This window comes from Hoplias malabaricus, chromosome 4 (genome assembly GCF_029633855.1).
Source record: "Hoplias malabaricus isolate fHopMal1 chromosome 4, fHopMal1.hap1, whole genome shotgun sequence".
Classification (NCBI taxonomy): domain Eukaryota; kingdom Metazoa; phylum Chordata; class Actinopteri; order Characiformes; family Erythrinidae; genus Hoplias; species Hoplias malabaricus.
Genome location: NC_089803.1, coordinates 25,315,477 through 25,342,508, shown reverse-complemented (window position 1 = coordinate 25,342,508; position 27,032 = coordinate 25,315,477). Strand labels below are relative to the sequence as shown.

The window sequence follows — 27,032 nt, the reverse complement described above, 5'->3', positions numbered from 1 at the left end:
GTAAGGGCCATCTAAGCTCACACCCCCCCACACCAGGTTTAATCTCACCCTTCTTCTACCCTCACCTCTCATCACGTGATATCTGTGCAACTCTGAGAGACTTGTGTTAGGATTTCCAGTTGATCCTAATCACTGTAATATTATGAATTCACATCAGACGCCTTTATTTTTAGATCAGAGTCACCACTAGGAGAAAGACTGCCACCTACACAAACAAGCTGAAACCCTACCTACTGACAATGAGCAACATGATCTCATAAACATCGCTGCATCTTCTCTGGTTCGACTTGTTAATGCATTAAGCATCGCTTGAACATTGTCGTCAGAGCTCTTTAGCCATTCGTTCCTGCTTTTTAATTAAAAGGCCTCACCGTGAACAGCTTTCAGTGGAGTCACAAGTAGCTGAAGTGTTCACGTTAGCATTAAAGACAAAGCCTAGCTCTCCTCCTCTGCTCTCCATGTCCCCTCATTTTCCTCTCCAACTCTTAAGGGCCCATTGACCCAATTACAGGCCCAACAAGCCTTCCAAAATACTCCATTATTTTAATGCAGAGAGACAACAGAAAGTGCGCGGGATAGTGCATGGCCCGGCGAATGTCGTGCTGCTCTTGCTTCACTGCAGCCTAATTATATTAAAGTCTATTTTTTCATCTTCATGCTCACTTTTTCTCTTGCAGTTTAATGGTGTTTTATGTTCTTATCTCTTCTAGTTATGCATTAGGTAAAATGTTCACATTGGCTCCCGAGTGGTGTAGCAGTGTATCATCAGGCCAGGAGTCCAAGAGAGCATAACTGAATTTACTCTGGCTGGGTGGGTTTGCCCCTCTTTCCTCATCACGAAACATCTGTGCAGACATCTGTTGTTGGCGTAGCAGACGTGTGTTCTCCTCCAGCTTGTTGAGCTGTCCAATAGCTGTGGTTCTGAAAGAAGCAGTGGTTGGCTCCACATGTCTCAGAGGAAGCATGTGCTTGACCAATTTATGCTTTTGCACTGAACCTGTGTCGCAGGCAATGCGTCCACGCAAACCTCCCTAGAGATATATCTACCTGTCACGTTGATGCAGACTGCAACTGCTGTCAATGGCCTGCAGTCAGACAGACATGGTTTAAGTGGACTGAAGAGCTCCAGATGCATGAACTAATCTTCTGTACACTACAGAGACTGCACACACCACACATTTCCTCATACATCAGTCTGAATATCATAGAACAATAAAAGGTTGAACAAAGGAAAAATATGGACTCCAAAAAAGTCTCACAACGAGAAGTGGGACCCACAACAACGCTACATTGTGTACTACATAGTGTACTACGTAGTGTAGAGGAAGGTGTTTGAGATTCAGCCTAGTGTTATGGCAGTGTAATTCCAGAGTGACACAGACACCAGCGCACAAGTATAAACACTCACATCGGTATAGGGCTCTCGCAGAGTCTACAGCGTAGGATCCACGTCAAGTCAACGCAGAGCCTTTAGCTCTACACCTCTATTTTGCGTAAGGATAGGAATGACTTCTTTTGGGAAAGAAAGGTAGAGCTCAGGGGAGGGCTATATACCCCACTGAAACAGATTTTTCAGGGGCACACTGTCTTGCAAAATGAGACCAAAATATGATAAAATTCTGATAACCATTGCATTTTCTTAGTTAAATTAGCTTTAATATATTATGCCCCTTTTACTTCAAAACAAGCATGAAATATCATTAGCAATATACAGATGTCTCGGTAGTTAGTTCCACCTTAAATAATGAAGCAATTACACTCTAGCACCTGCAGCTACAGTAACATTTAAAGGTGATGTTCACGATTGTAATAATAATATAAAAAAAAATACTTTTTATGAAATTCAGAACATATTTCCTCACCATCTGCTAACTCTCCAGTCTGTTTGCGCTGAAAGCCGGTCTAATGTGTTTACGGAGACCTGGTGTCAGTATATGGCTTTAAAAAAAAACAAAACAAAGTGGCTCATTCATATATGCCAGGCTTCCCCTCTTCCTCTTCCTCTCTCTCTCTCTCTCTCTCTCTCTCTCTCTCTCTCTCTCTCTCTCATTGAAAATCATCAAAAGAGATGAGGGTATTGCTTTATTCCAGCTCCATAGGTGGGTAATATTGACTTATTTTTGTCTCTAAATTCGGGAGACTGTTAACTGCATGAAAGTAAACACAAAATGAAAGTGACAAAACTACACAACTCAAGTTGTAATTCAAACAGTGAATAAAAACTTACAGACAAGTAAAATTTCAGAAACGTACAAACAACAGTCATGTATCTCCTCTTCTGAAAGTAAACAAACCAGAGAGAACTGCATTTCATCACACTCACAGATGTTCCCTTTAAGGTCGAACTTGAAGTAATATAGGAGTGAATATAAGATCCAAGTGGCAAGCTAACACTTGAAAACAAGTGAAAACAAGTGGTGCAGCAGGTAGTGTCGCAGTCACACAGCTCCAGGGACCTGGAGGTTGTGGGTTCTAGTCCCGCTCTGGGTGACTGTCTGTGAGGAGTTTGGTGTGTTCTCCCTGTGTTCATGTGGGTTTCCTCCGGGTGCTCCGGTTTCCTCCCATGGTCCAAAAACACATGTTGGTAGGTGGATTGGCGACTCAAAAGTGTCCGTAGGTGTGAATGTGAGAGTTTGTTTCACCCTGCGAAGGACTGACGCCCCCTCTAAGGTGTGTTCCTGCCTTGCGCTCAGTGATTCCAGGTAGGCTCTGGACCCACCACAACCCTGAACTGGATAAGCGTCACGGACAATGAATGAACGAATGAATGATTTATGCATAGAATGACCTACAGCGAGGTGTAGACTCCAGCAGGAGTAAAACATTCAAACAAATATGGAACAGTCATGTGCATTCAATATCTTTTTCTTTTTAAAGGTCAGTATTGGTGTCAATACTTTTAAAATATTAGGCTCAAGCAGCCTATTATTAGAAAGCATTAAGTGAACTGTGGTGTTTGTTCTATGACGTGGTAGCGCACATGAGCCTGGACTTCAGTGATAAAGAACCAAAAATGCAAATGCAGGAGAATGCAGAACTCTGAGCTTTTTTAAGGGCTGTACTGTGAGTCAGGCCTGTGAGTGCAGCTTGTGAGCTGAGAGGATGGGCTAATGCGCAGAGTTTCACGGCTCATTCATCAGTGGAGCGGGTAGGAGCGGGTAGGAGTGGAGTGAGTCACAGGCGGCTTCTAAAGCCCTGCTCCAGCCTTGCTGCAATCTGCGCTCTGATGCCTGCTTCCATGTGACGAACGGTCTTTATCTCGCCCCCACATGTGCCTCAGGACTCCAATCACTACTGAGCCACGTGAGAGAAGCAGGTCTTTTCAGTGCAGGAGCTGCTATAATTACTACATAAGTAGGGGGCGGGGTGCACATGCTCATATAGTAGCTCATTGATCCTTTCCTGTGAGCCGAACGCCCGCTGGTGGGCAGGAGTAGAGGAGGAGAACCGGGGCCCGGTGGAGACCATGTCACCGCCGCTCTCATTGAGTGAGAGAAATGGGTCTCACCTCCATAACCGCCCTACCAATCGATATCAACACATCTCTATTACAGCAGCCGCAATGTCCGCCCCTGTGTTCATATCTACCTCCCTGGCTCAGATGCTTGGAATAGGGCAGGTGTGCTTTCAGCCACCAGAGCTATTCTCAGATTCTTTCACATCTTCCATCAATCAGTGACCAAGTGACCATAATATAGCAAGCAGATCTATTTCTGTTAGTTTTCTCTATCCTTTTTTGGACTTTGCATCACTTCCTTGGAAATAGCTGATGGGAAATACTTTCTTTTTTCTTATTGAAGCTGAAGAAAACATATAATCCATATTATATGATATTATAGATATGTCCCACTCTACAGCATTAACAGCCTTATTCTTACAGATCTGAGATCTGTGGCAAAACTCAAGGCAAAGGCTGTGTTTATGTTGAAGACACGATGACCCTGGTTCATATCACCACCACTGTAAAGAGATCTGAGTCTCTACAATTAACCATTTTACACCAAACCTCTCTGAATGACATGTCTGTTTACTCAGTGACTGAATTCTGCAGAAATGTTGAAAAAATCATTGGGCTTTTCCCTAAAATGACAGAAACCATTCAGATTTCGACCTGTAAACTGTCTCCTAGAAGCAGTAAGGAATGTGACAAAGCAGACCATCGTAACCACCAGTGACCATCGTAACCACTTATTACTGCTCCACATTCACAACATTTACCAAAATCAACATTAGTGTGAGCAGCGGCAGTCCTCTCACTGAAGCTGCAGCCAAGCAATTTTAGAAATGCGCCTGCAGTGTCCCGCCCCACAACCGATATCATGAATTTAATTGGCTATGCCTCAGACTACTGGCTGGTTCACACCTGTAGGTCAGTGCTAGGAGCAGCTCTGGAGCGGTACAAGGGACTCTTTCTTTTCCTAATGACCCACTTAAATGGAATCAAGAGAGTGTTGGGCCGTCACTCCAGTTCTTCTAAAAGTGTTGGGTTAAATCCCCACTCGCCCCCTTGATCCTGGCGGTCCTGGCTATAACGGTAGGCTTGTTTCCTCACAGTCATGAACAGTAAAACATGTTTCCCATCTTTCAACACTGACATCACAATCAAGCTGATTTCAAAATGGGCCGATTTGAATTTACATAGAAGCTCCAATTTGTATTTAAAAAAAGCAAGGAGTATTTCTGACATTAGCCTTTCAATAAAGGTAAGTTGCAATTTTAATGAGCTATAAACACAATGGCAATGTTTTTCCCCCATCTACAACCATGCCTACGGGTTGTGTCCTGTACAAACACACACACACACACACACACACAGAGATGCACACAAAAACACACACATACACACTCGGTATCTCTGTGGAGCAGAAGCAGAGAGAGTGCAGTAGGAGGTGATAGCTGCTTGGGGGACAGAACGCCAGTCTTCAGCTGTTAAACTGTCTATGCAGAGAACATGAGGCCTGTATAAACATGTCTGTCACTCTGTCCATCCGTCACAATAACACCACTAAACCCTCCATCACTACACAGCCAGCGCACCACCAGCACACATGCAGCTCCCACATACAGCTGCTGATGCTTTGGGCCACTGCGGGGGAGAGAGACCACTAACATGTGATATGTGTCTAAGAGTGGGAGAGATGGGAAGAGAAAAGTAGACAGAATGAGGAAGAGAAAGACAGAAAGAGAGAAAAATGAGAAAAGTGAGAGGAAAAGGGAGAAAAGTAACACCAAAGGGCGGTGGAAGATATCCTGGGTGAGGAGAAAGACAGAGAGAGTCATGATGTGGACCCTCCGGGGAGTGTTCCCGCATTACACCCAGTGATTCCGGGTAGGCTCCGGACCCACCGTGACCCTGAACTGGATCAGCGCGTATAGACAATGAAATTAAATTCAATTCAAATGTGTTATAATATAAGAAAAACAGAAGGGGAATAAAAGTGAAACAAAAATTGAGTTGGTGGAGAAATGAGAGAACATGAAAGAGGAGAAAGAGGCATAGAAAGTGTGCAAGAAAGCTAGAAAATAAAGTGAAAGGAGAGAAAGAGAGAGAGCAAGAGAGAAAGCGAGAGAGGTGGCAGCTACATGACAAAACATATAATTTGAGTCTAAAGGCTAGAAAGAAGTACAGAGAGAGAGAGAAAGAGAGAGAGAGAAGGACACACAAAAAAGGAAGGAATAAATAAATATGTGCTGTTCTACTGGCTTTGAAGGGGGTCAGAGGGGACAAAGTACACACACACACTTGCACTCACGCTCTTTTAGACACTGTCCATCAAGAACAAAAAAAATTCAGTCAGATAAATACACATATAAGACAACCACAACATTTCTCAAGCCACTTTCAATGCCTCCCTCTCTCCCTCTCTCTCTCTCTCTCTCTCTCTCTCTCTCTCTCTCTCTCTCTCGAAGCTGAAGCAAGGCCTAATGATGGACAGTGTCCTGCAGGGCTTGCTGACCACACTGTGATGGGAGAAGTTTAGCTTTAGCTGAGAGCTAAAAACCTACAGAATACATCAATAAAGACCTGCTGCAGCTTATGAGCCCTGAACCTTCTCCACTGCCTTTAACAAGCTTATACCAGTGAGCCACAAATCCCCACAGCGAATAACACAATGCACGTTTTCACCAAAACAAATGCTTTCAGGCCTGCACCAATGACACAAGATTGTGACAGATGAAATGAAACACCTTCCTGGTTGCTTCAAATCTGCAATTATCCATGGGTTTGTCCTGACCCCACAGCAGTCAACCACATTCAGCCTTTAAACATGGAAAATACTCCCTTTTTCTTAAACACACAAACATTCTTGTTCATTTTCCACATGCTTCCAAACATAGTTTTGCCTAAAATTGAGCGGGTTTACTATTTTAAAGCAAATAAATAAAGCACAAAAAGTGGCAGAGGCTTGGCAGGGCACTGGTTCGAAATACTGCATGACTCTCGGGCCAAGCAACAGAGTGATGGATAAAGAGAACGCCCAACACATTCTGACTGATGAGGGAGAAGAGGAGGTTTCTATCCCCAGACAGAGGCAGGGAAAATAGTACAGAGAGTGAGAGAGGCAGGGGAGGCACAGTATAGTCTAAAAGGGAGAGGGAGAGAGAGAGAGAGAGAGAGAGAGAGGGGGGGGGGGGGGAAGAAAGAGACACCTTGCCTTGGCTCACTTTATAAAAAAAGAAAGGAAAGCTTTATCTAGAGATCTTGATAGCATTGTAATTGAAAGCCCCTTGGGTATGAATGCATTTGCAAGGACAGCAGATGGGGAGCGTTCACGCTGACTTTCCATCAGCTTGTGTGCTTTTATCTGTGGAGATGAGACAAGGAAGCCCCATACACTTTCTTTACCCATGTGGTTATCAGTCTAAACTCCGAGGGCCTGCTGCATGTGGACCCCACTACAATTCCTCACTCTCAGAACTACAGAAACATACATATTACTTTCATGAATGTAATGTAGCTTTAGGGAACAAAACTGGACTTTTTTTAAACAACTTTTGTGCCTTTAAAGGTACATTTCCACTGTTTGTACTTTTAGTGACCAATGATGTACCCCTACTGCACCTGAGAGTGCATCTCTGACTGCTGAAGCTAAGGCAGGAAATAATGTGTGTTTTAGCACAGAGTGCTTTCTGAATGAGACACAAAATGGTATCCAAGCCAAACACAGCCCAAGTCCAAAATGTCAAGCCCAAGAAATGTGTCAGATATTGCTCTGAGAATCAAGCTCTTAAACTGTGGTACTTGGAAGAATTTGAGATCACAGATAGGCCTTAGACTTGTATCCTGAAATTTGACATACAGATTCAGTGTACAATCTTGCTTTCCTATACTGCAAAGAATAAGAGACATCCGCACAATGATGAGCTACCTAAAGAAGCCAGAGTCCACATGAAGATAAAACTGTGCACCACTGGCTTAACAATAACAGGAGATGTTATTTTTCCTAATAATACAGCCCAATGGGAGCATTTATCGATAAAAGGCTAGGCCCTAAAACGGCCCCCTGAGGAACACCACATGCAATAGTGTCAGAAGAAGAAATCGGCAGTGTTAACTGAAGAGGTTCTACGCTAGAGGTAGAAATGAAAATTGATTCAGGGATGTCCACTGAATTCTAATGCAATGCTGCAGATGTTCAATGAGTGTCTTGGAGCACAAGGAGGTTGAACTCACCATATGGAGTGACTGTGGCAGAAATCAAGGGCAGAGATGATCTGTCTGAAGAACTTGCGCGCCTCTTTGGGTGTTAACCTGCCTTTCTTCACCAGGTAGTCAAACAATTCTCCCCCAGACACGTGCTCTAAAACCAAGTACCTGTGGAGAGAGAGAGAGAGAGAGAGAGAGAGAGAGAGAGAGAGAGAGAGAGAGCGAGAGAAGGGTAAGACAGACTGAGATCATTTAAAGAACTAAAAAAAAAAATCATTAAAGAAGTCTCAGTCAAAGAGTTCATCTTTTTCCTGGAGGATTTTTGTTTTCAAAGAGACCTGATTTAGGAACTCAAAGAGAATAGACGATTCCAGCTCAGAACATGGGAGATATTGACTTAAGCGAGCAGCCAGGGAGCAGCGTGGTTCCCTGAAGTCTGCAGTAGAGGAGCTGCTGTGCCCTCTGACGAAGTGAAGGAACAAACTGGCGTGTAGACGTTTACTCATTCGCTTCTGTGGGGACGCCCAGAGTTCTATGTCTTTCATAAGACACTCTGATCTGGCAGTGACCCCCCTCTGAGACCCATGGCTACAAGATAAATGGAAGAAATAAAAATCAACAGTGGAGAGTGAGGGGGATGAAAGATTAAGTGGATTTGAGTGGGTTTGCTGGTGCTGCTTGTAGCTTAGTCGGGATAATGTGAAGTTTCGCAGTCCTGACACTTTGTCAGTCATTGAAAGTTAAGCAGAGGAGAAACACTCTAGTGTACACACAGTGAGTTAGAGAGAGAGAGAGAGAGAGAGAGAGAGAGAGAGAGAGAGAGAGAGTAGGAAGGAAGAGTCATGATCAGAGAGAGGCTGAAAAACAAAATCACAAAAGATGGAGAAGGAGGGTATGCATGAAGTTTGCATATGAGGCAGACAGAAAGTGTGATGAAGGGTGGAAGATAAGAAATAGAAAGGAGAGGGAAAGGGGAAAGGATATGGAGTCAATTTTGTTCCAAAAGGTTTACACATAATAATAAACACATAATCCAAAAAAAAAATAATAAAATAAAATATACACAATTTGAAAGAGACCTGACTATTGTAATGCTCTGTGCAGTTATTTGATACTTTTTATTTGCATTTGCCCATCTTCCATTTTTGTTCTTTACCTTAAGTTTACCTTTGCAAGGCTCAGAGCACCGGTTCAGTCCAAACTCAGCTGACCAATGGAGATAAACTATGAATGCATTCTTCTAAAAGCCTCCCACCCACACCAAAATTCAGAAGGGAAAAAAGAAGCGAAAGAGAGACTAAAGAAGCAAAATGCTTTAGCAGAAATCCATCCATCCATCCATTATCCACTGCTTATCCGGGTCCGGGTCGCGGGGGAAGCAGTCGAAGCAAAGAAACCCAGACCTCCCTCTCCTCAGCCACCGTCTCCAGTTCCTCCGGGGGTATACCAAGGCGTTCCCAGGCCAGTCGAGACATGTAGTCTCTCCAGCGTGTTCTTGGTCTGCCCTGGGGCCTCCTCCCCGTTGGACATGCCCGGAACACCTCACCAGGAAGGCGTCCAGGAGGCATCCAGACCAGATGGCCGAACCACCTCAACTGGCTCTTCTCGACATGGAGGAGTCCACTCCGAGTCTCTCCCGGATGTCCGAGCTCCTAACCCTGTCTCTAAGGGTGAGTCCAGGCACCCTGCGTAGAAAACTCATCTCAGCCGCTTGTACCCGCAATTTAATTCTTTCGGTCACTACCCAAAGCTCGTGACCATAGGTGAGGGTTGGGACATAGATTGAACGGTAAATCGAGAGCTTTGCTTTTCTGGTCAGCTCTCTCTTCACCACAACGGACTGGTACATAATCCGCATTACTGCTTATGCTGCACCGATTCGCCTGTCAATCCCCCGCTCCATCCATTTAGCAGAAATATCCATTTAAAATTGAAAGCAAAAACTGACAAATGCAAATCCAAATAAATGTCAAATAACTGCAAAGAGTGACAATGAAGTATCTGTTAAAAATATGGGTGTCATTTTTCTATATTTTCTCCTTTTGATTCTGAGCATGTTGTTTGCATATATTATTAGTTTGTCTAAAACTCCACAGGGGAGAGAGAGCGCTAGGAGAGAGAATGGGGGAAACAAGATTCATATTAAAAACAAATAAGGGATAAGAGAGAGAAAATAAAAAGAGAGAGAGAAAGACAAGTCTAGACATGTGTGTGTGTGTGTGTGGTCAGAGCAGTGGGCACTTTGCCAGCTCCAGTCATTTCTGTAGCGCTACTCCTCTCCATCTCGACTGGCAAATTGAATCAGAGGCAGTTAAAGTGGCTCTCTGATCTCATCACTGTCCTCTGGCCTTTTGTGTCTCTCTCCAAAACCTGGTCCTCACCCACACATTGCTCCTGGCCCTGGGGACCCACGTTGTGGAACTCGTAGAGCTGCTATAAAAGTGCTAAGCGGAGCAGGAGGTTTATAGCCGCCGCCAGTGGGCCGGTCACTGTGGCCGGTCACTCTAATACAATATGGTCCCAATTGGTCTCCTCTGGTGAATTTAATGACTCCTCCAAGCCATTAGAGGTTAACAGGAGTAGTGTACTCTGACTCCTTTCCTCTGGCTCTCGCTCAGGAAGAAAGATGTGGGGCAGAAGATCAAGTGCTTCAAATTGCATTAAACCAAATCAAGTTTATTTAATTGTATTTATTTATTTTTAATATTGTGTATTATTTAAATAAAGAAATACAAAATCCAGTATCGGGCGGCACGGTGGTGCAGCAGGCAGTGTCGCAGTCACACAGCTCCAGGGGCCTGGAGGTTGTGGGTTCAATTCCCGCTCCGGGTGACTGTCTGTGAGGAGTTGGTGTGTTCTCCCCGTGTCCGCGTGGGTTTCCTCCGGGTACTCCGGTTTCCTCCCACAGTCCAAAAACACACGTTGGTAGGTGGATTGGCGACTCCAAAGTGTCCGTAGGTGTGAGTGTGTGAGTGAATGTGTGTGTGTGTGTTGCCCTGTGAAGGACTGGCGTCCCCTCCTGGGTGTATTCCCGCCTTGCGCCCAATGATTCCAGGTAGGCTCTGGACCCACCGCGACCCTGAATTGGATAAGCACTTACAGAAAATGAATGAATGAATGAATTCCTTAAGAGGTTTTATTGATAGAAAATGTCTTAACCCACGGGCAGATAGTTTTGCATGTTTCCTGAAAAAAAAAACCCTAAATTATCTACATTACTACACAGTTTTAAATGATTGTAACCTAATTATAATTTTTAAATTGCTAATGAAATAAGACACTTTAATTGGACAAGGATCAAACACCACAGCAGCATTCTCACCCTGTCTAAACAGCTCTGAAGCTGTAATGAGCAACACAGCTCACCCCACCACTGAGCGAGCAGCAGCGACAAGTTTTTGCTTGGTTATCATACATCTCCACTCTCATTTTTGCTCCGTTTTCGTATTCATCAGGTCTAATTTATCTAAGTTCTCTTAGTCCTCTGTTCTGTTTAGTTCTGCCTTTGCAATTTCACATGAATGCAGGTCCAGTGCTGATTGGAGATACTTAGATGAAGGCAGTACGGGTCTAATGACTTCCCGTATGATGTTAGAATCTCAGCCATATCGGAATGACTCAGCGATTCCTGTGGTTTCTGTTATGCAACGCACAAAAAACTCACTGGGTTTCTTGGACACTCCAGATTTATATGTATAACCACTGAAAAATATTTCTGAGAAAGAGATCAAACAAGCGACATAAATAACAATCTCATAACTACAATTAAGGTTATTTGCATGCAACATTTTACAGGAATATTCATTCATTCATTCATTCACTCATTGTCTGTAACCGCTTATCCAGTTCAGGGTCAAAGGCAGGAACACACCCTGGAGGGGGCGCCAGAGAAATCAAATCATCAGTTTATATTTACAAATACTTATTCATTATCATTAAGCTCTTATCCAGTTCAGGGTCGCGGTGGGTCCAGAGCCTACCTGGAATCATTGGGCGCAAGGCGGTAATACACCCTGGACACTATGGACACTTTTGAGTCGCCAATCCACCTGCAACGTGTATTTTTGGACTGTGGGAGGAAACCGGAGCACCCGGAGGAAACCCACGTAGACACAGGGAGAACACACCAAACTTATCCCTGGAGCTGTGTGACTGCGACACTACCTGCTGCACCACCATGCCGCCCTATTTACATATACTGCCCTATATATTTTGGGACTGGGCTTAAAGATTTCACCTCAAGCCAAGACTCAAGTGTTGTATAGACAGACCAGCGTGTGTGTGTGTGTGTGTGTGTGTGTGTGTGTGTATGGGGGGGGGGCTGTTATTTCAGGGAACATAATCTGTCACAACACCATGTTATCTGATTGTTCCAACTCATTTGAAAAGGGATTTGTTTGTGCAATTACCTGTCATATCTGTACAAACTATTGAAAAGTGAAACATGATTTGGGTGAATCTCTTTTTTTCCCCCTGCAGAAAAGCCTTTTTAGAATTCCTGACATGATGTGCCAAGGCAAATAAAACCTAACACAACGAGTTGATTTTTTCTTTTTTTTTTCCCTGGGACAGCCTGAATAATCACAGATTAAACATGTACTGTGTGCTCTGACAACTTGTACCTTGTGCATTTAAATCACATTCACAGTGTCGGGTTTAATACTTCATATTAGTTAAAGATTCCCTCTTAGAATGTTAAACAGAAAATTAAAACAGTGAATTACTGAGTATTAACACACAGAGAGGTCAAACAGGCCATGTTCACAAAAGTGGCACCAATCTGATCAGCATGGTAGTGTGAACAGCAAAAAAACACTGAGTCTGACATCCTCACCTTTGGTACGGGCCATTTATATAAATGACTACAGGTTTTTGTTTTTCAGTGCCGTTAAAAGTAAAGAAATGGGGCGTTGCATTAATTTGACCTGAAATGTAAGACTTTCATTTCTTCTGAATATATAAAGTTTGTTTAGGACAGAATGAACAGAAACTTCCCTCCGAGTATGTTAAGCATTGCTCTGTGTGCTCACAGGTCATTTTTATGAAGAGGTCTGTTCCAATTAATGTAAGATATCAGTAGAATTAGAAGAAGTAATGCTCATTCACTCATTGGCTGTAACTTCTTATCCAGTTCAGGGTGGCAGTCGGTCCACCAACCCGGAATCACTGGGCGCAAAATTATGTATTCCAAGTAATTGTGGACCCTTTTTATTGATCCAGTCAGCAAGAAGTTTGGATTCAGTGTGAAGGACACTTATAATTTAAATGATGCCAAATAATAATGACAGTAATTTTAAAAAATACAAGAATTTGTACCAACTTTTGTCAGTTTTAATTAATATTTAGAGGCAAATGGATGTTGGATGTCTCTGTGTTGGATGGTATACACATTATCGCAGTGTTTACAGAACAGATGACTCGTTGCCGCATTAGTTCATCACAGAGCAGCATGACTAACAGGGCCCTTTATGCTTTAATTATTAATGTGGACTTAAATAGAGCAGTCCAGTCACCCTCTGCTCCTCATCACTGGCCTCTTACCCCTTCCTGTTTTGGCAGTACATTTACTATAAGGCCAAACATTGTGGACATTTGCTTAACCAATATTCTTCTTATGTTAAGAGATGGCCAGGCACAGTGGTGCAGCAGGGAGTGTCACAGTCACACAGCTCCAGGGACCTGGAGGTTGTGGGTTTGAGTCCGATTGGTTTCCTCTGGGTGCTCCGGTTTCCTCCCACAGTCCAAAAAACACATGTTGGTAGGTGGATTGGTGACTCAAAAGTGTCCATAGGTGTGTGTGTGTGTGTGAGTGAATGTGTGAGTGTGTGTCCCTCCAGGGTGTGTTCCCACCTTGCGCCCAGTGATTCCAGGTAGTCTCTGGACCCACCGCAACCCTGAACTGGATAAGCGGTTACAGACAATGAATGAATAATTAGTTCCACATCAGGCAGATTTTGCCTCTTTAATACAGCACTAATGATGGACGATTCATTTTGGATTGCTCCACAGCAGATGTTTATAGATCGATCACAGCAAAAAAAAACACTTATAATATGTCAACTGGCACCGAGCAGGTGTCCTTAGGCTCCAGAGCATCTCAGCTAAATTAGAAAAATATATACAGCATATAGACATTTTTTTAAACATGCTAAGTAGTGTACCTAGCAACAGAATTGGAAAAGGTCAAGTGATATTTATACTTACAAATATTTCTTATTTTCATAGACGTCGTGCAACTTTAAAACGTGTGGGTGTTCTATTAGCTTGAGAATAGCGATTTCTCGCTCCACCTGTGGAACAAAACAGAAAAAAATACATTCAGTTCCAGAACACAGCCAATTAACTACTGTTTAATATATGCACCAATGTTCCACAAGGAAAGCGTGACATGTTCCTTCCATAAAGATGGAGCACAATGAACATTCAGTGAATTTTACATTGAAATCAACTCCTCAACAAAGTCAGTCATTCACCTCAGCATGAACCCAAAGTTACATCACCATCATCGTCATAAAAAGTTCCACCAGTTTTGGATTTCTTTTGCAGCACTTTAAAAAATAAACTTTAAAAAAGAGCCAATGCAAGAGTGAGCTGCATATCAAGTGCTCTTCTGAAGACTGTCACGTCATATTTTAAGATCTGAGTCTTATCCAAAAGAAGTCAAAAACAGTAGGCTTAGCTTTACACAAGAAAACATTTCTAATATTGTGGAGTAGGAGCATCCATGACGACTCTAAGAAGACTGAAGGATGACTGCCTGCAGTTCAAATCAGAACCCAGTGGTGTGACATATAGCCAGCAGACAGGTTTGTATGGGGATCACATAGATGGAAAAGATCAATTTTGCAAGCAGTTGGGGTCCACAGGGGGACATCCTCAAAGTCTGACAAAGCTTCAGCAAGAGAATCAGCTTAAAAACACACTCAAAATCACACTCATTATATACCAAAGTTCTATTTCTGGACTTCATAACGCCACACGGTGATTATTATTGCAGTGTGTGGAAATCTGGCAACCCACCAGAACAGGACAGCGCAACCGAGGCCCACACATGAGGAAACTATTATGTAAGGGGCTTACATTAATTAATGAATTATGTAAGGGCCCATGTATCATTGGTTCATTCCTATTTTTCTTTAAAAAAGTATGAAAAATATATAAATGGCTACAGGTTTTTGCTTTTCAGTGGAGTTAAAAGTGAAGAAATTAGGTGTTTTTTTCAGGAGTGATAGACAACTGGTAATACTCCAAACTCTTAATATTCAGTATACAACCATTAATTTTACCTGAAATTTAAGGTTTTTTTAAGGTGGAATTTAAGGGTTTTTTTCTTCTGAATATGTTTGTACAATATGTAATACTATGGGGCCAAAAATATACAACGCTGTGCAGTTTCACTGCTCTGAGAAACATCATGTGCCACATTGATTTGACTGCTACCTGCACAAAGGTGCATGTGGAAACATGGTTCCAATATATGTTCAAGGCCAAAGTGCACTCACTCTGACTGCACTGGGCTTATGGTTAAATATCATGGCAAGTGTGCTCGACATCTCCAGCTGAGCCAGCAGGGAGCCCAGAGAATTCTTCAAAGCTTGAGCACTACCACAAAGTTTAAAAGCCACAGTCTGAGCCAAAGATTGTGCCTAGTGTACTTTTGACGATCATCTTTGATTCACATCAATGTCTTATGAATATTTCCAGCAAGCACACCTGTCAAACCTGATTATAGCACTGTACAGAGGGAGAAAGAGATGTTTGCTTTACCCTTTTGACCCTGCCTCACCTCAGCGAACCTTATTCTCACACACATGTACACACACACATACAGGTAGCTTGCAGTATACTGAAATATTGCTTTTTGGTAGAGATGGTTCTGCTCTATCCACTTCAGACAATAGTCCTTTGAGTGCATAGCTGCTGAATTTGTAATGGCATGGGATAGGTGGTCCCTTCTAGAAAGAGTGTAAGAAACTGTAAATGGAGGATGTGGGTGAAAGGGAAAACCTAAACTTAAAGGCGACATCTATGATTGTGGGGAAACACTGTTCTCTGGTTTGTTTACATTCAGCAGCTCTGTGTCTTATAAGGTGGAATGGTATGTTTGAGGGTAAAAAAAAATGACTTTTGTTTGTATGTGGCTTAAGTTTAACTTCCATCTGTAAGTTTGAATTATCACAGAAACTCATTTGTAACTTGAGTTGTTTAGTTTGTAGCATGTCCGGTCTGTGTTTACTTTCATGCAGTTTGCTCTTTCCCGAATTTTGAGGCAGTTTAATCTACAGCAAAAAGAAGAGCAAGAATAGAGCAATATCCTGACCTCAGTTCATTCTTTTCAACGTCTGAAGGTACCTCCTTTGTCAAAAAAACTCAAAAATGCCATGAGCAGAGAGAGAGTGTAAGCTTTGTAAATATATTAGACCATTTTTGAGCATGCACACAGACTGGAGAGCTAGCAAACTGTGAGGAAACATCCTCAGAATATTATAAAAAGTGTTTTTCAAATAGGGAAGCATAGAGGCACAACAGGTAATGTCACTGTCACATAGCTCCAGGGATTAGGGGTTTGACCCCCGCTCTTGGTCACTGTCTGTGAGTAGTTTGATGTGTTCTCCCTGTGTCCGCATGGGTTTTCTCCGGTTTACCCCCATGGCCCAAAAACACATGTTAGTAGGTGGATTGGTGACTCAAAAGTGTCCATAGTTGTGTGTGTGTGTGAATGTGTGTCGCCCTGTGAAGGACTGGCGCCCCCTGGAGGCGGGTTTGTTCCTGCCTTGTGCCCAGTGATTTAAGGTAGGCTCTGGACCCACCGCGACCCTGAAACGGATAACGAACAAATGTGTTTTTTAAAATAAAATTGTGAGTATTGCCTACGCAATAACAGTGGTCTTCCACCATTATTTCATGTCACACCCTATGAGACATTTTTACATCAGAATGTGTGTTAAAGATTTTCATTTGATAAAGGCATGCTGAGAGAATTCTTGTGTCCTTCAAAGTGGCGGCAGATCTTAGCCGTAGTCCCTCTGAGATTTTGATCCGGAACTTCTGACACTGTCAGCACATTTTCATCAGCTGTCTTTTAGAAGCAGTGGCAGTAAATCGGCCTCTGTGGAGAACATCACATCATACATTGCAAGTTCCAACAAATTATTTCAGGATCTGTGATGCTGTCTGTGACAGTAAAATCATCATGAATATCACACTATGTATTCGAGGTTTTCACAGGAAGACCATCGGAGCAGTTGTGCTCCATCTACTCCCAAGCAGATAAAAAATCATCATTTCCCCCAAGAGAACCTCTCTGGCTTTAACTAGAGTTTGTTTGACTCTTAGAATCTTGCTTTATAACAGAATACTAGAGCAGGACACCTCTCTCCATTCAAGCCCTTCATATGGCATCCTTATTTGTCCAGCAGATGAGAAGGCTGCTGTGGATCAGTGACCTGGTGTCACTGCTACATGAACCATCTTGACAGAGGCTCAGGAAATGGCACAACCCCAAGACTCCCTGGATCTCCTGCCAGCACAAGTCAGCCGTGCCAAACGTAGCAGAGCAAAGGGACATGGCAGGAGCTACCAACACAAAGAGGTATCCAAGGGGGAAAGTGCAGTGAAACAAAAGACCAGCAAGCAAAAAAGACCCTTCTGAGAGAGCTCTGAAATTACCAATTAAGCAATTCTACAAATATCCATCCTCTTTTGATAAGGTGAGATTCAGCAAGAAGTTACCTCCTCATGTCATTGTGCAAATTCCCCTGTCCTAATTGTAAATACTGAAGACATACTTTGACGGCACAACCCTGATGACAGCAAGTCTACCCTGAAAGGTTGTGTTTTCTCTTAAAGTGTAGGGAATCACTGAGCATGGTGCCTTTTACCATCTGCATCTCCCTTTTCCTCAGCCATTCCAGCACAAGTTTCCGAATTACAATGACCATAACGTCTCTCTGCTCCATCTTGCCATATTGACCCACTTCCCCAAGATGTCAGCAACTAGTCCTCTTGTGCACACTACTTTTGGGAACATAAAGACGTTAATTACATCCACGTCTCTGTGTGCACGGGCCCGTCCAATTTACATGCAGCTTCATTAGCACATTTTTCCAGCAGGCCTGGTCATGTCTCAGTCTGAGCTGCAGCAGTGTGGGCCTGAATTTGATCCAGGTTCAGGTTCCAGGGCACTCTCTCTCTCTCTCTCTCTCTCTCTCTCCGGCAGAGGTGCGAACAGCGAGGAAGCTAATCAAGCAAGACGAATCGTTAAAATGCAGGAAGCTTACCTCTGTGCCCCTCGTTGTGTTCTACCCATCTCTCACAGGTCACAGAGTTAGGCTGTCTCATAATTAGCTGTAATGTAACAAAGTGGCGTGCTCTAATGGAGAAGAATACGTAGGCCAGCGAGAAGTGAACCTGTGGAGATCTCGCCGCAGCTCCCAGTCAAGGTCAGGCAAGTGCGTGAGACTGACACTAATCCAAATTGGTTATTTGACGGGGAGAACGGAGAGATAATTTGCCTTCTACAATCACTCGGGTTATCATCACGGAAGCATGATCATTAACTCGAAAAAGGTCAGTTTGGGAAATGTTCGGTGTGAAAATCACTGATTGGTATTGGTCTGACGTGGGCTTGTGCTGCAGCTGTTTCTTGGGGCTGTTACATGAGCTAATGACAGCTAGGAGAGTTATTTCCCTCCAGATAACAGAACAGTCTGGAGACTACAGGTGGGCGATAGGGTAGGATGGCATACCTAGCAATTACTGAGATATAATATAAGATTTTAAGCAGCACAGTGCACATGACATCACATACAGTGGACCTCAGTCCTGGAACTGGTTCAGTATGATTAATTATTACACTATTATAGTGTGATTTCTAGGTACAGATGGTAAGCTTAGGCAGGAAAATAAAATATCCCACATTCAATAGACATGACTAATTAGTGTATGTGCTGGACAAAGGGAGGGTTGGATATATTAGGCATGATGGTGGTGTGAAACAACAGCTGCTCGCCACCATACATGCCATAAACTGAGATTCAGTTGGTCCTGCTTGTTTAGTTTAGTTTAGGAGGGTGGAAATAATTATCTGAATTCTTTTAAAAAGCACATAATTGTATTTTTTTATTCTATATACAGAAAGCTTTGCAAAATGTTTTAATGACCATGGACACAGTGTTGGGGTCTACTATAATAAGGGGAAGAAAAGTTCACATGGCTTTGTCTCAATTAAGTTCAGCCTACAGCAGGAGTGTTTTTAGACTACATGGTGCACAAATGTGTCCCTAGGAAAAAGCCTAAATGTAACAGTTTTTTTGTGTAGTTTTTGTGCAGCTTTTTGTACAAATAAAATATTCTCAATTTTGCAAAGTTTCCAAGAGCCCATCAGAGTTTCCTGTGACATACAAATGGGGTTCACTGAAAATGTGAGAGCTGTATTTCTAACGTTCTGCAGCTCCTAATTTAATATGGTATTTTCTAGAATTGAATGATACATAAACAACATTCTTTAAATGTGTGTGTTATGAGAAATTATGCTAAGTTACATGATCTACATTTATTTTCTTTGGGCATGGGATGTCTGATTGTTTGCTTTAGTGTTTATTATGTATTTTTGGCACTTGTTTACAAGTGGATATGACCGAAATATTTTGGTATGAGCAATAAAAAATGTTCTGTTGCATGGCTGACTTTCTTTTGAGTATTTAAAAATGTTCATATGCAAAAAGCATTAGCTGCTCAGGCTTTTGGAAAGACACTGGGGCATTATGGGAAATCTAGTGCTTATAGTAAATTTGCATGATGCGTCCTGTAGTTCTGCTCAGCAATCTAGGATAAAGTTGACTGCCATGATTTTAGGGGTAGAACATTTTTTATAACAGTAAATTAGCCTAGTGTTACCCCTGATCTACAGGCAATTCAAAACCAGGTGTAGTGTACCATAAAATAATGTCTAATGCACTGTCTGATACACTTGACTGCACATCTGTATACATTTTAAGCAATGCCTTTTACTGAGTCAGAAATGCTCTTGTGTCGTGAACGTTATCTGTTCATGTCTCCATTGTCACTTGTAGTTAGATGTCAGTGAAGAGACTAGACGAGGTCATGTCAGGTTTCAGAAAAGCATAGCTTGGAGTAGAAGTGCCTTTTTTTTCTTTTTAGATAAAGCCATAAGACATGAAGCATTGTGCCATCCAGAAAACACTGTCACTTGTACAGATAGGCATGTCAAGTAAAGTGTTGCCCCAACGTTCTGCTGGAAATGAAATTCGACCTCTGGGCCTGCACTGCAAAGTGACATGAAGTCTGCCCTCTACATGATGAAACTATCAGTAACCCTCTTCTCAAACTCCAAGGACCATGGGACCACAGACTATGACCTTCTACACCACATTCTGACCCTTCATCTCATCCCTCAATTTCTCCAGCTATACTTTTCTCATCTCCTTCTATCACTCTCTCCAAACCGCTACTAAGAGACCAGTTCTATGGACGCTTGTAATGGTGAATGTTTGGATTGGTATATATATATATATATACAGTGGCTAAGCATTCTGTCCATTATCATATTTGGAGCAATACATACATGTGAACAGTATCCACCACTCTGGAATTAGTCCTGGTAAAATTATATATACATTGGCCATGCGAGGAGTTCAGTTTGATCCCTGATAATCACACCACTGTTTATACTGTATGTCCAGACATTCATAGATAAAACTAAAACTAGCTATTTTAATGTGCACTCATTTCTGACAGATGGAGCACCACCCAATGACTTCATTATGCTGAAGAAAGGTTTGTGATCCAATGCCAATCTACTTTAACTAACTAAAATTCTTGGAGCTGAATGTCATCATATGCTCACAGAAATACTCCAACATCTAGGACAATAATCATTCCCAGAAGATTGGGAAGTTGGACATACTACCTACAAAATAATACAGTTTATTACAGTAGAAATACTGGGTGATGGGGTGTCAACAAACTTTTGGATATCTAGAGAGTATGTGTCTATCTGTTTGGTGCTACATCAGCTGAAACTTATAACTCTGCCTCCATCCTATAGCCATAGTAACTGTGCCAGACATGGGAGCCCCCAGGGTTTGGCATCATTTCCTGCTTCTCATTAACACAACATGTGCTGAGTGTGAACCTTCTTGAGCGGTGAGCAAAAGCCTCTGCTGTGTGAAGGGACAGCTGCTAACACGGACGAGTGGCGACAGAGTGAAAGACAGCTGCGCTGGGGGACGAAAGAAGAAAGGAGAGAGGGAAGAGTTGCAGAGGAACACTCAGCACTGAAGCAGAAGCCCCCCAGGCAGCCACCGGCTAGCAGAGCACACTTCTCCGCTGAGTCACACACTCAGCCATTCTCAACAGCTCTTCTTTAATGCTGATAAAGTACGAATCGCGATGGCTTCTTATTCCAGGCATGTGAACTGTTGTGCAATCTTTAACAATCATCTACCTGTCACTCACACGGGAGCCATAAAAGCAGTGAAAATAACTCCTCGGGATATGTTCGCCAGCAATGGGCCGCATTTGTCCTTTCCAAGGTCTGCTCACTTTTCTGTTTTTCTATTTACTTTCCTCACCACCCACTCAGAACACAAGGCAAAAGGCTGACTCTGTGAATCCACACATCCTTACCACGGGGACACACACGACACAACGAAGTGTTGCCCGGCTGCATTTCCCATTCGTCTCAAGGTCATGCAAATACACCGTCCTACATTCGTACAGCCAACACTCCCTTTCTGTGCTGCAGGCTTGTTTGGCAGCCCCTCATTAGGTCCCGTGCACTTTTGCTCTGTAGTTGGTCTGGGGTTAGATTTGAATTAATTAAAGGAGAGAGTCCCAATTTTAATCCAATACACCATTTATAAAATTCAGAGAATATTTCCTTGCCATATGCTAGCTCTCTCTGACTGATTGTCCAGTTTGTAGGCATCGTAAATGTTGCTGGCTGAGAAACATTATCTGGAGGGTTTGGGATGGTGGAGAGACCTCTGAATGTTAAAAGACATGAACAGGGTTGAGGATGTTGCTCTATTGTTGCTCCATCTGTGGGTAACACTGATATATTTTGCTGTTTCAGATGTATTACATGAGACTGAAATGAAAGTAAATACATAAAGAGAGTGCTACAAAACTGAACAGCTTGAGTTACAAATTACTTTCCTTGCTGATTCAAACAGTGAATAAAACAGACAATTTCCACTTCAACCACGGACAAGGTACAGTTAGCATCTTAATCAAAAATAGCATTCCACGTTTAGCTATGAGAACAGCAGAGGAGAAAACACTTTAAATAAAAACAAAGATAAAGGAACTCAACGGACAAGGTCATAGTGTTTGTTCTCCACAATCAGGGAAGATCTTCCATTTAACTAATTGAAGAGCTCTTCACATTTACTCAAATCCCAAAATCCAACTGCTGTAGAGCTTTCCTTGCAGTCTATCATTAGGCTCCAGAGTTCCCTTGCTCTCCAACTGAACTGTGTACATTTACAGGCTTCAGAAGGAAGTCTCTTGTAGCCAGGTCCCCTCCTTGTCCCAGAAATAATCAGTACATTTCCATGAGTGAGGAGCAGAACACCCCCCGCTTTTAGGTTAAATCAGACATATCTCAGGAACACCATTACCAGTTTGATGGTACAGCATCCATGAGTGACTAAAATTGGTTTGGAAATTGCCCGAGATAGGCCTGAGGGTCAACTACAAGAACCTGAGGAGCACAAATCAAATCGTTTCAGGAGTGGGCAGTAACCTCTGTCACCAGATGGAATACCTTCACCAGGAATAAAAATACAAGCCCACAGCACTGCCTTAAGTGATTCCTGCAAGAGGAAATCCTCTAAAAAACCAGGCCAAGCCAATCTCAATGAATATTAATGCCAGCTTTATTTCAGATGAATTCTTTCTGGGAGCCATGTTTTTTTACAAGCCACAAGAGCTCCTAATCACTATTCCATAATGGGCTATACACTATTAAAAGGTGTATTGATTTCCCTCTAGAGAAGCTTCTAGAGTGTCAGAATTGTTCAAAACACTGAACGTTTGTAGCATTTTATGTGTCTAAAACCTACTGTAGATAAAATTATTTACATGAAATGGTTATGAAGTTTGTTTTTAATTGTCTTGAGGTAAGATTTTGCTTAAAATGTATTTTTATCCAATCAAATTCACAGAAATATAATTCTGTCACTTTGAAATGAATGAAATGAACATGGTGCTATTTTTTACATGCTCTCAGAAAAAAGTACTGTACAAGTAAATTATTGTTCACTTCAATACAATTTAAAAATCTAGATTTAATATAAAATATGGAACAATTCTTCTGGTTCTTCTAATTATGTTCCCTAACTAACGAAAACAAAAGGTACCACCCACAGTGACAGTTTCTCTTAAGAGTGTAGTGACAGAAGACAGTACACTGTCTGCCCCAATTCCATATTACATATTCTACAGCCCCAATTCCAATGAAGTTGGGATGTTGTGTAAAACATAAATAAAAACAGAATACGATGATTTGCAAATACTTTTCAATGTATATTCAATTGAATAGACAATAAAGACAAGATATTTATGTTCAAACAGACAAACTTGATTATTTTTTTGCAAATATTCACTCATTATGTGACCTATGATAAGCATTTGGGAACTGAGGAAACTTATTGCTGAAGCTTTGTAAGTTGAATTCTTTCTCATTCTCACTTGATGTACAACTTCAGTTGCTCAACAGTCAAGAACTGGGGTTGTAATATAAGGGTATTTTAATTTATAAAGTGAAAAAGTTAAACTGTATGAAAGCACTGGTGACAACATATTCGATAAAACAAGGATAAAGTAAATAATTTATTCAATATCAGGGAAGATCTTCTAGCTGTAGATATTCACATTTTCAGTTATGGCAGATTTTTTTTTTCTACATGAGGATATGGCTAGTACGAGTAGATGAGTCTATTGAGATTTAGACCGAATTATGTGTTAGTGTGCAGGATCAACAGTCTTACTGGCAATCGGACAACTACAAACAGCTTGTCCAATTTTGACTTGAAGAAAAAAAAAATCTCCTCAGGCTTAGCTGGACCTGATCCAAGACAGAGAGCAATAACCCCTGCCACTCCCCCACTCTATACACACACTTACATACATATACTCCTGACAACACTAGGAGGCTTTGAGTTAATCTCAGCATAGCTCATCTCCACTTGCGCCAATGCTAAAACCCACATGAGTGGGGCAAATCAATGGCTCTGAAAAAAAGCCCATCGATCAGAGAGTCCATGCTTGAACCAGCTCGCCCAGCCAGCACAGGCAGATAAAGGTGATAACTATGTTCTTCCCCTTACTGATCTTACAAAAACTGCCCACTTTCTCCAGCGCACAGTCTCTGCTGCCCAAGGACGAAAGGCCTGCTTGTGCTAATCAAGCCCCAAGCTGGAGAATTGTCTGCTGGAGAGTCTCATCCCAATCGTTTAGCTGATGTGTAATGACAAATCAGTCAGGCTGTCACTTAGGCCTCTGGATGTGACTGAATTATAGCAGCTCTGAGACATGCTAATGGACGTACCCCAGGATGACCTTGTCTGTAATGAAGCATAATGCTTGAGAAAAGGGGTGCTCTGGGTTTGGAGGTCACCAGGGGGTCTCCCACCCACCCATCCATCCATCCAAGCAGAGTGAGATGCTGAGGGTGAGGCCTATCAGGGCAGACCATGTGTTTCCTAGTCTATCTCAGTTACACAGAGATGCTGTAGGTCAAATGTGATTGACCTTGTAGCCATCTGCTGTAGTAATTTAGGTGAAACATGGCATCTGTACGAGTGCCTTAAGTGAGATCTCCTTGAGGATACAAGATTACCAAACTATAACTCAACTTCAAAGTGTGGATAATACTGTGTTCTTTTCGTTGATCTGAATTTTACAAATTAAGGAGATACAAAAATTCAAAATGTAACCATGGCCACAAGTGTTGTAAATACACTCTTGATCTACCTTGAAAGAGTGTTGCAATATTCTCTAGAGTGGAACTGTTCTCATGTGAAGACTAGGAAAATCTCCCTATGATGATGAAGGAACTACATGCTTTTAGGTGGATCTCTTTTTTTGGGCTTTAACCTGCTGTTTTATGTCTGAATTATTATGTAGCATGATTATGTCTGTATTTATTAGTTTCTACAATGACTGTGCTAGGCTATGGTTTTATTTATCGCAGTGGGGGGATTGCTAATAGTTGTATGGCATATTTACATAACGCATGCTGGGTATTTTAGAGACAGAACTGATTAAGATACAAAGTCTTAGGGAGTGATCCTGTTTTTGGGTAGAAATGTATTTGTGGTCTGACGTTCAGATTTGATTCATATCTAAAATGAAATGCTGGGGGCTGCAAACAGAAAGCATTTTATGTCACTGGCAAAAAGTGAGACAGCTCATGCAGGTTCAGTTCAGCCAAAGTAATAGATAGGGTGAATATTTCATTGCTGATACATATGTTAGCTGTAAACAAGTCACTTTGAATCATCCACATGTGTGCTTAGATAAAAAATATATTCGGAAATATACCCGTAGACCCTTTGCATATGTACTTTTTTTAAGAAAAAAAAACTCTTCTAAACTTTTTATATGAAGTATTTACTTTAAATAATTTAACCACACTGACATGTTTTCAGTGTAGGATTAAACTGATAAACAACAAAGACATTCATCCATGCCTTTTTTCGCTTTCCTTTACTGAGGGTGCCTACAGCTTAGAAGGATAATATCAAACACGAAATGCGTATTCATTGTTGTCTACTTTCAACTGACATAGCAAAAGAAAATTAAATAAAACAATTTCTCCAGTTGAGTTTCTCAGCTCATATTACCACAGCACCTTAATTAAAATCAGTCTTGTTTCTTTATGTAAACTAGCATTACATTTACATAAGTGCAAGATAAGTGCTGATTTAATTATTCTTGAAAGAGATGCCTCTTCAATAACACTTGGTGTTTGAAGACAGAAGTGACACTGCTGTTAGGACACCCAGGGGAAGTTCTTTCCAACACTTGGAAAGAAGACAAAAAAAAGTCTGGATGCTTGTCTTCCATGAATCTTGACTCAAATCAAAACAACAGTGAGGCAGTAACACTTGTCAGAGCTGCGAGGGTTAAGTTCACTTTCCTTTCTAAAGATATGAACAAGATGCACTGGGCAGCATGTCGATGGATAGCTCCGGTCTTTGAGCTACTGTATGTCCATGATCAATAACGACAACAGGGCCAGGTCAATACAGACAAGTGACCATATAGGCCAATCATCGGCACAGAGGGGGTTTTCTTGGAGGATGTAATGAATCTCTGGAGAACACAGGACACCATCATTTGCAGTGTGGAGTTATGCGGAATGTCAGGCCGCATTGGAGTCTCATTGTCAGCACAGGCAGAATCAGCAGGTTAAACTATTTTTCTCTCACTGACGATGGCAATTTAAAGGAACATTCAGACAAACAAATCTGATCTGTTTTGGTTCTAGGGACATAACATAGAACATGTAGATTACAGTCATTGTGATTGTATTGTTGCAATGCACTGGTGAATCAACAGCATCTAGCACTGTCAAAAGACATTAATATAACACAGTGAAAGGGGGAAAACAAAGTATGCAGAGCAACAGATTTAGTAAAGTCTGTAATTGTGGAATCACAAGGTCCTCCAGTATCGTCAGCAGAGCGGAGAGAATGGACAATAAATGTAGAAAAAAGGAGTTGGTCATAATGCTCTATGACTGTGTGAATCCATACATACATTATTATCAACATCAGTCAGAAAACATATCGGCTGGCCCTAACCAATAACTATTATCCTCGTTATTATCACACATTTTACTTCAAAAAATGACATATTCGTAACATTGTAAGTGGGTTTTTTAATGTTGCTTTTGGTTGTAGGACTCCTTATCATATAATAAGTTTCTAGCCCCAAAGTCAAACTCTGACTTGTTTTGTAGAAGCTCTATATCTTAAACCCATACAGAACGCAAACAGAACCTTATAATCCAAGGTAATGTTATGGTGAATGAGTGGATTCATCAAAACACCCACATGATCACTTAATTCAAGCGGTGGCTGGTCAAGATGTTTGCAGAAAAAAATTATAAGATAAGATAATAAGACTTATTATGCCAGACCAATCATTCCAAAGGCCAGTATCACAATATTGATTTACAAACATCATTCAGTCCAGCCCTATTGCATACATTTCCCTGATTTTTATATTTCCTTCTCAGCTGCTCACATGTATGGAGGTGGAGGTCTCCCTGATTCCACGAGGTTTGGACAAGGCAGCCGTCTCCTGGCTCTATCTCAGTTTCCAGACCAGTTACTGTAAAATGGGTGTG

General features: G+C 41.9%; 1 protein-coding gene across 3 annotated transcripts in view; it reads right to left on the bottom strand.

Moving 5' to 3' along the window:
- The window catches only part of brsk2a (BR serine/threonine kinase 2a), a 224,405-nt gene that overhangs the window by 46,992 nt on the left and 150,381 nt on the right, over positions 1-27,032 (bottom strand). For all 3 annotated transcript variants that reach the window (XM_066669032.1, XM_066669030.1, XM_066669031.1), the window contains exons 3-4: positions 13,853-13,938; positions 7,676-7,816 (exon numbers count right to left, since the gene is read on the bottom strand). In XM_066669032.1, coding sequence (XP_066525129.1) covers positions 7,676-7,816; positions 13,853-13,938 — 227 coding nt within the window. The remainder of the gene's footprint in view (positions 1-7,675; positions 7,817-13,852; positions 13,939-27,032) is intronic.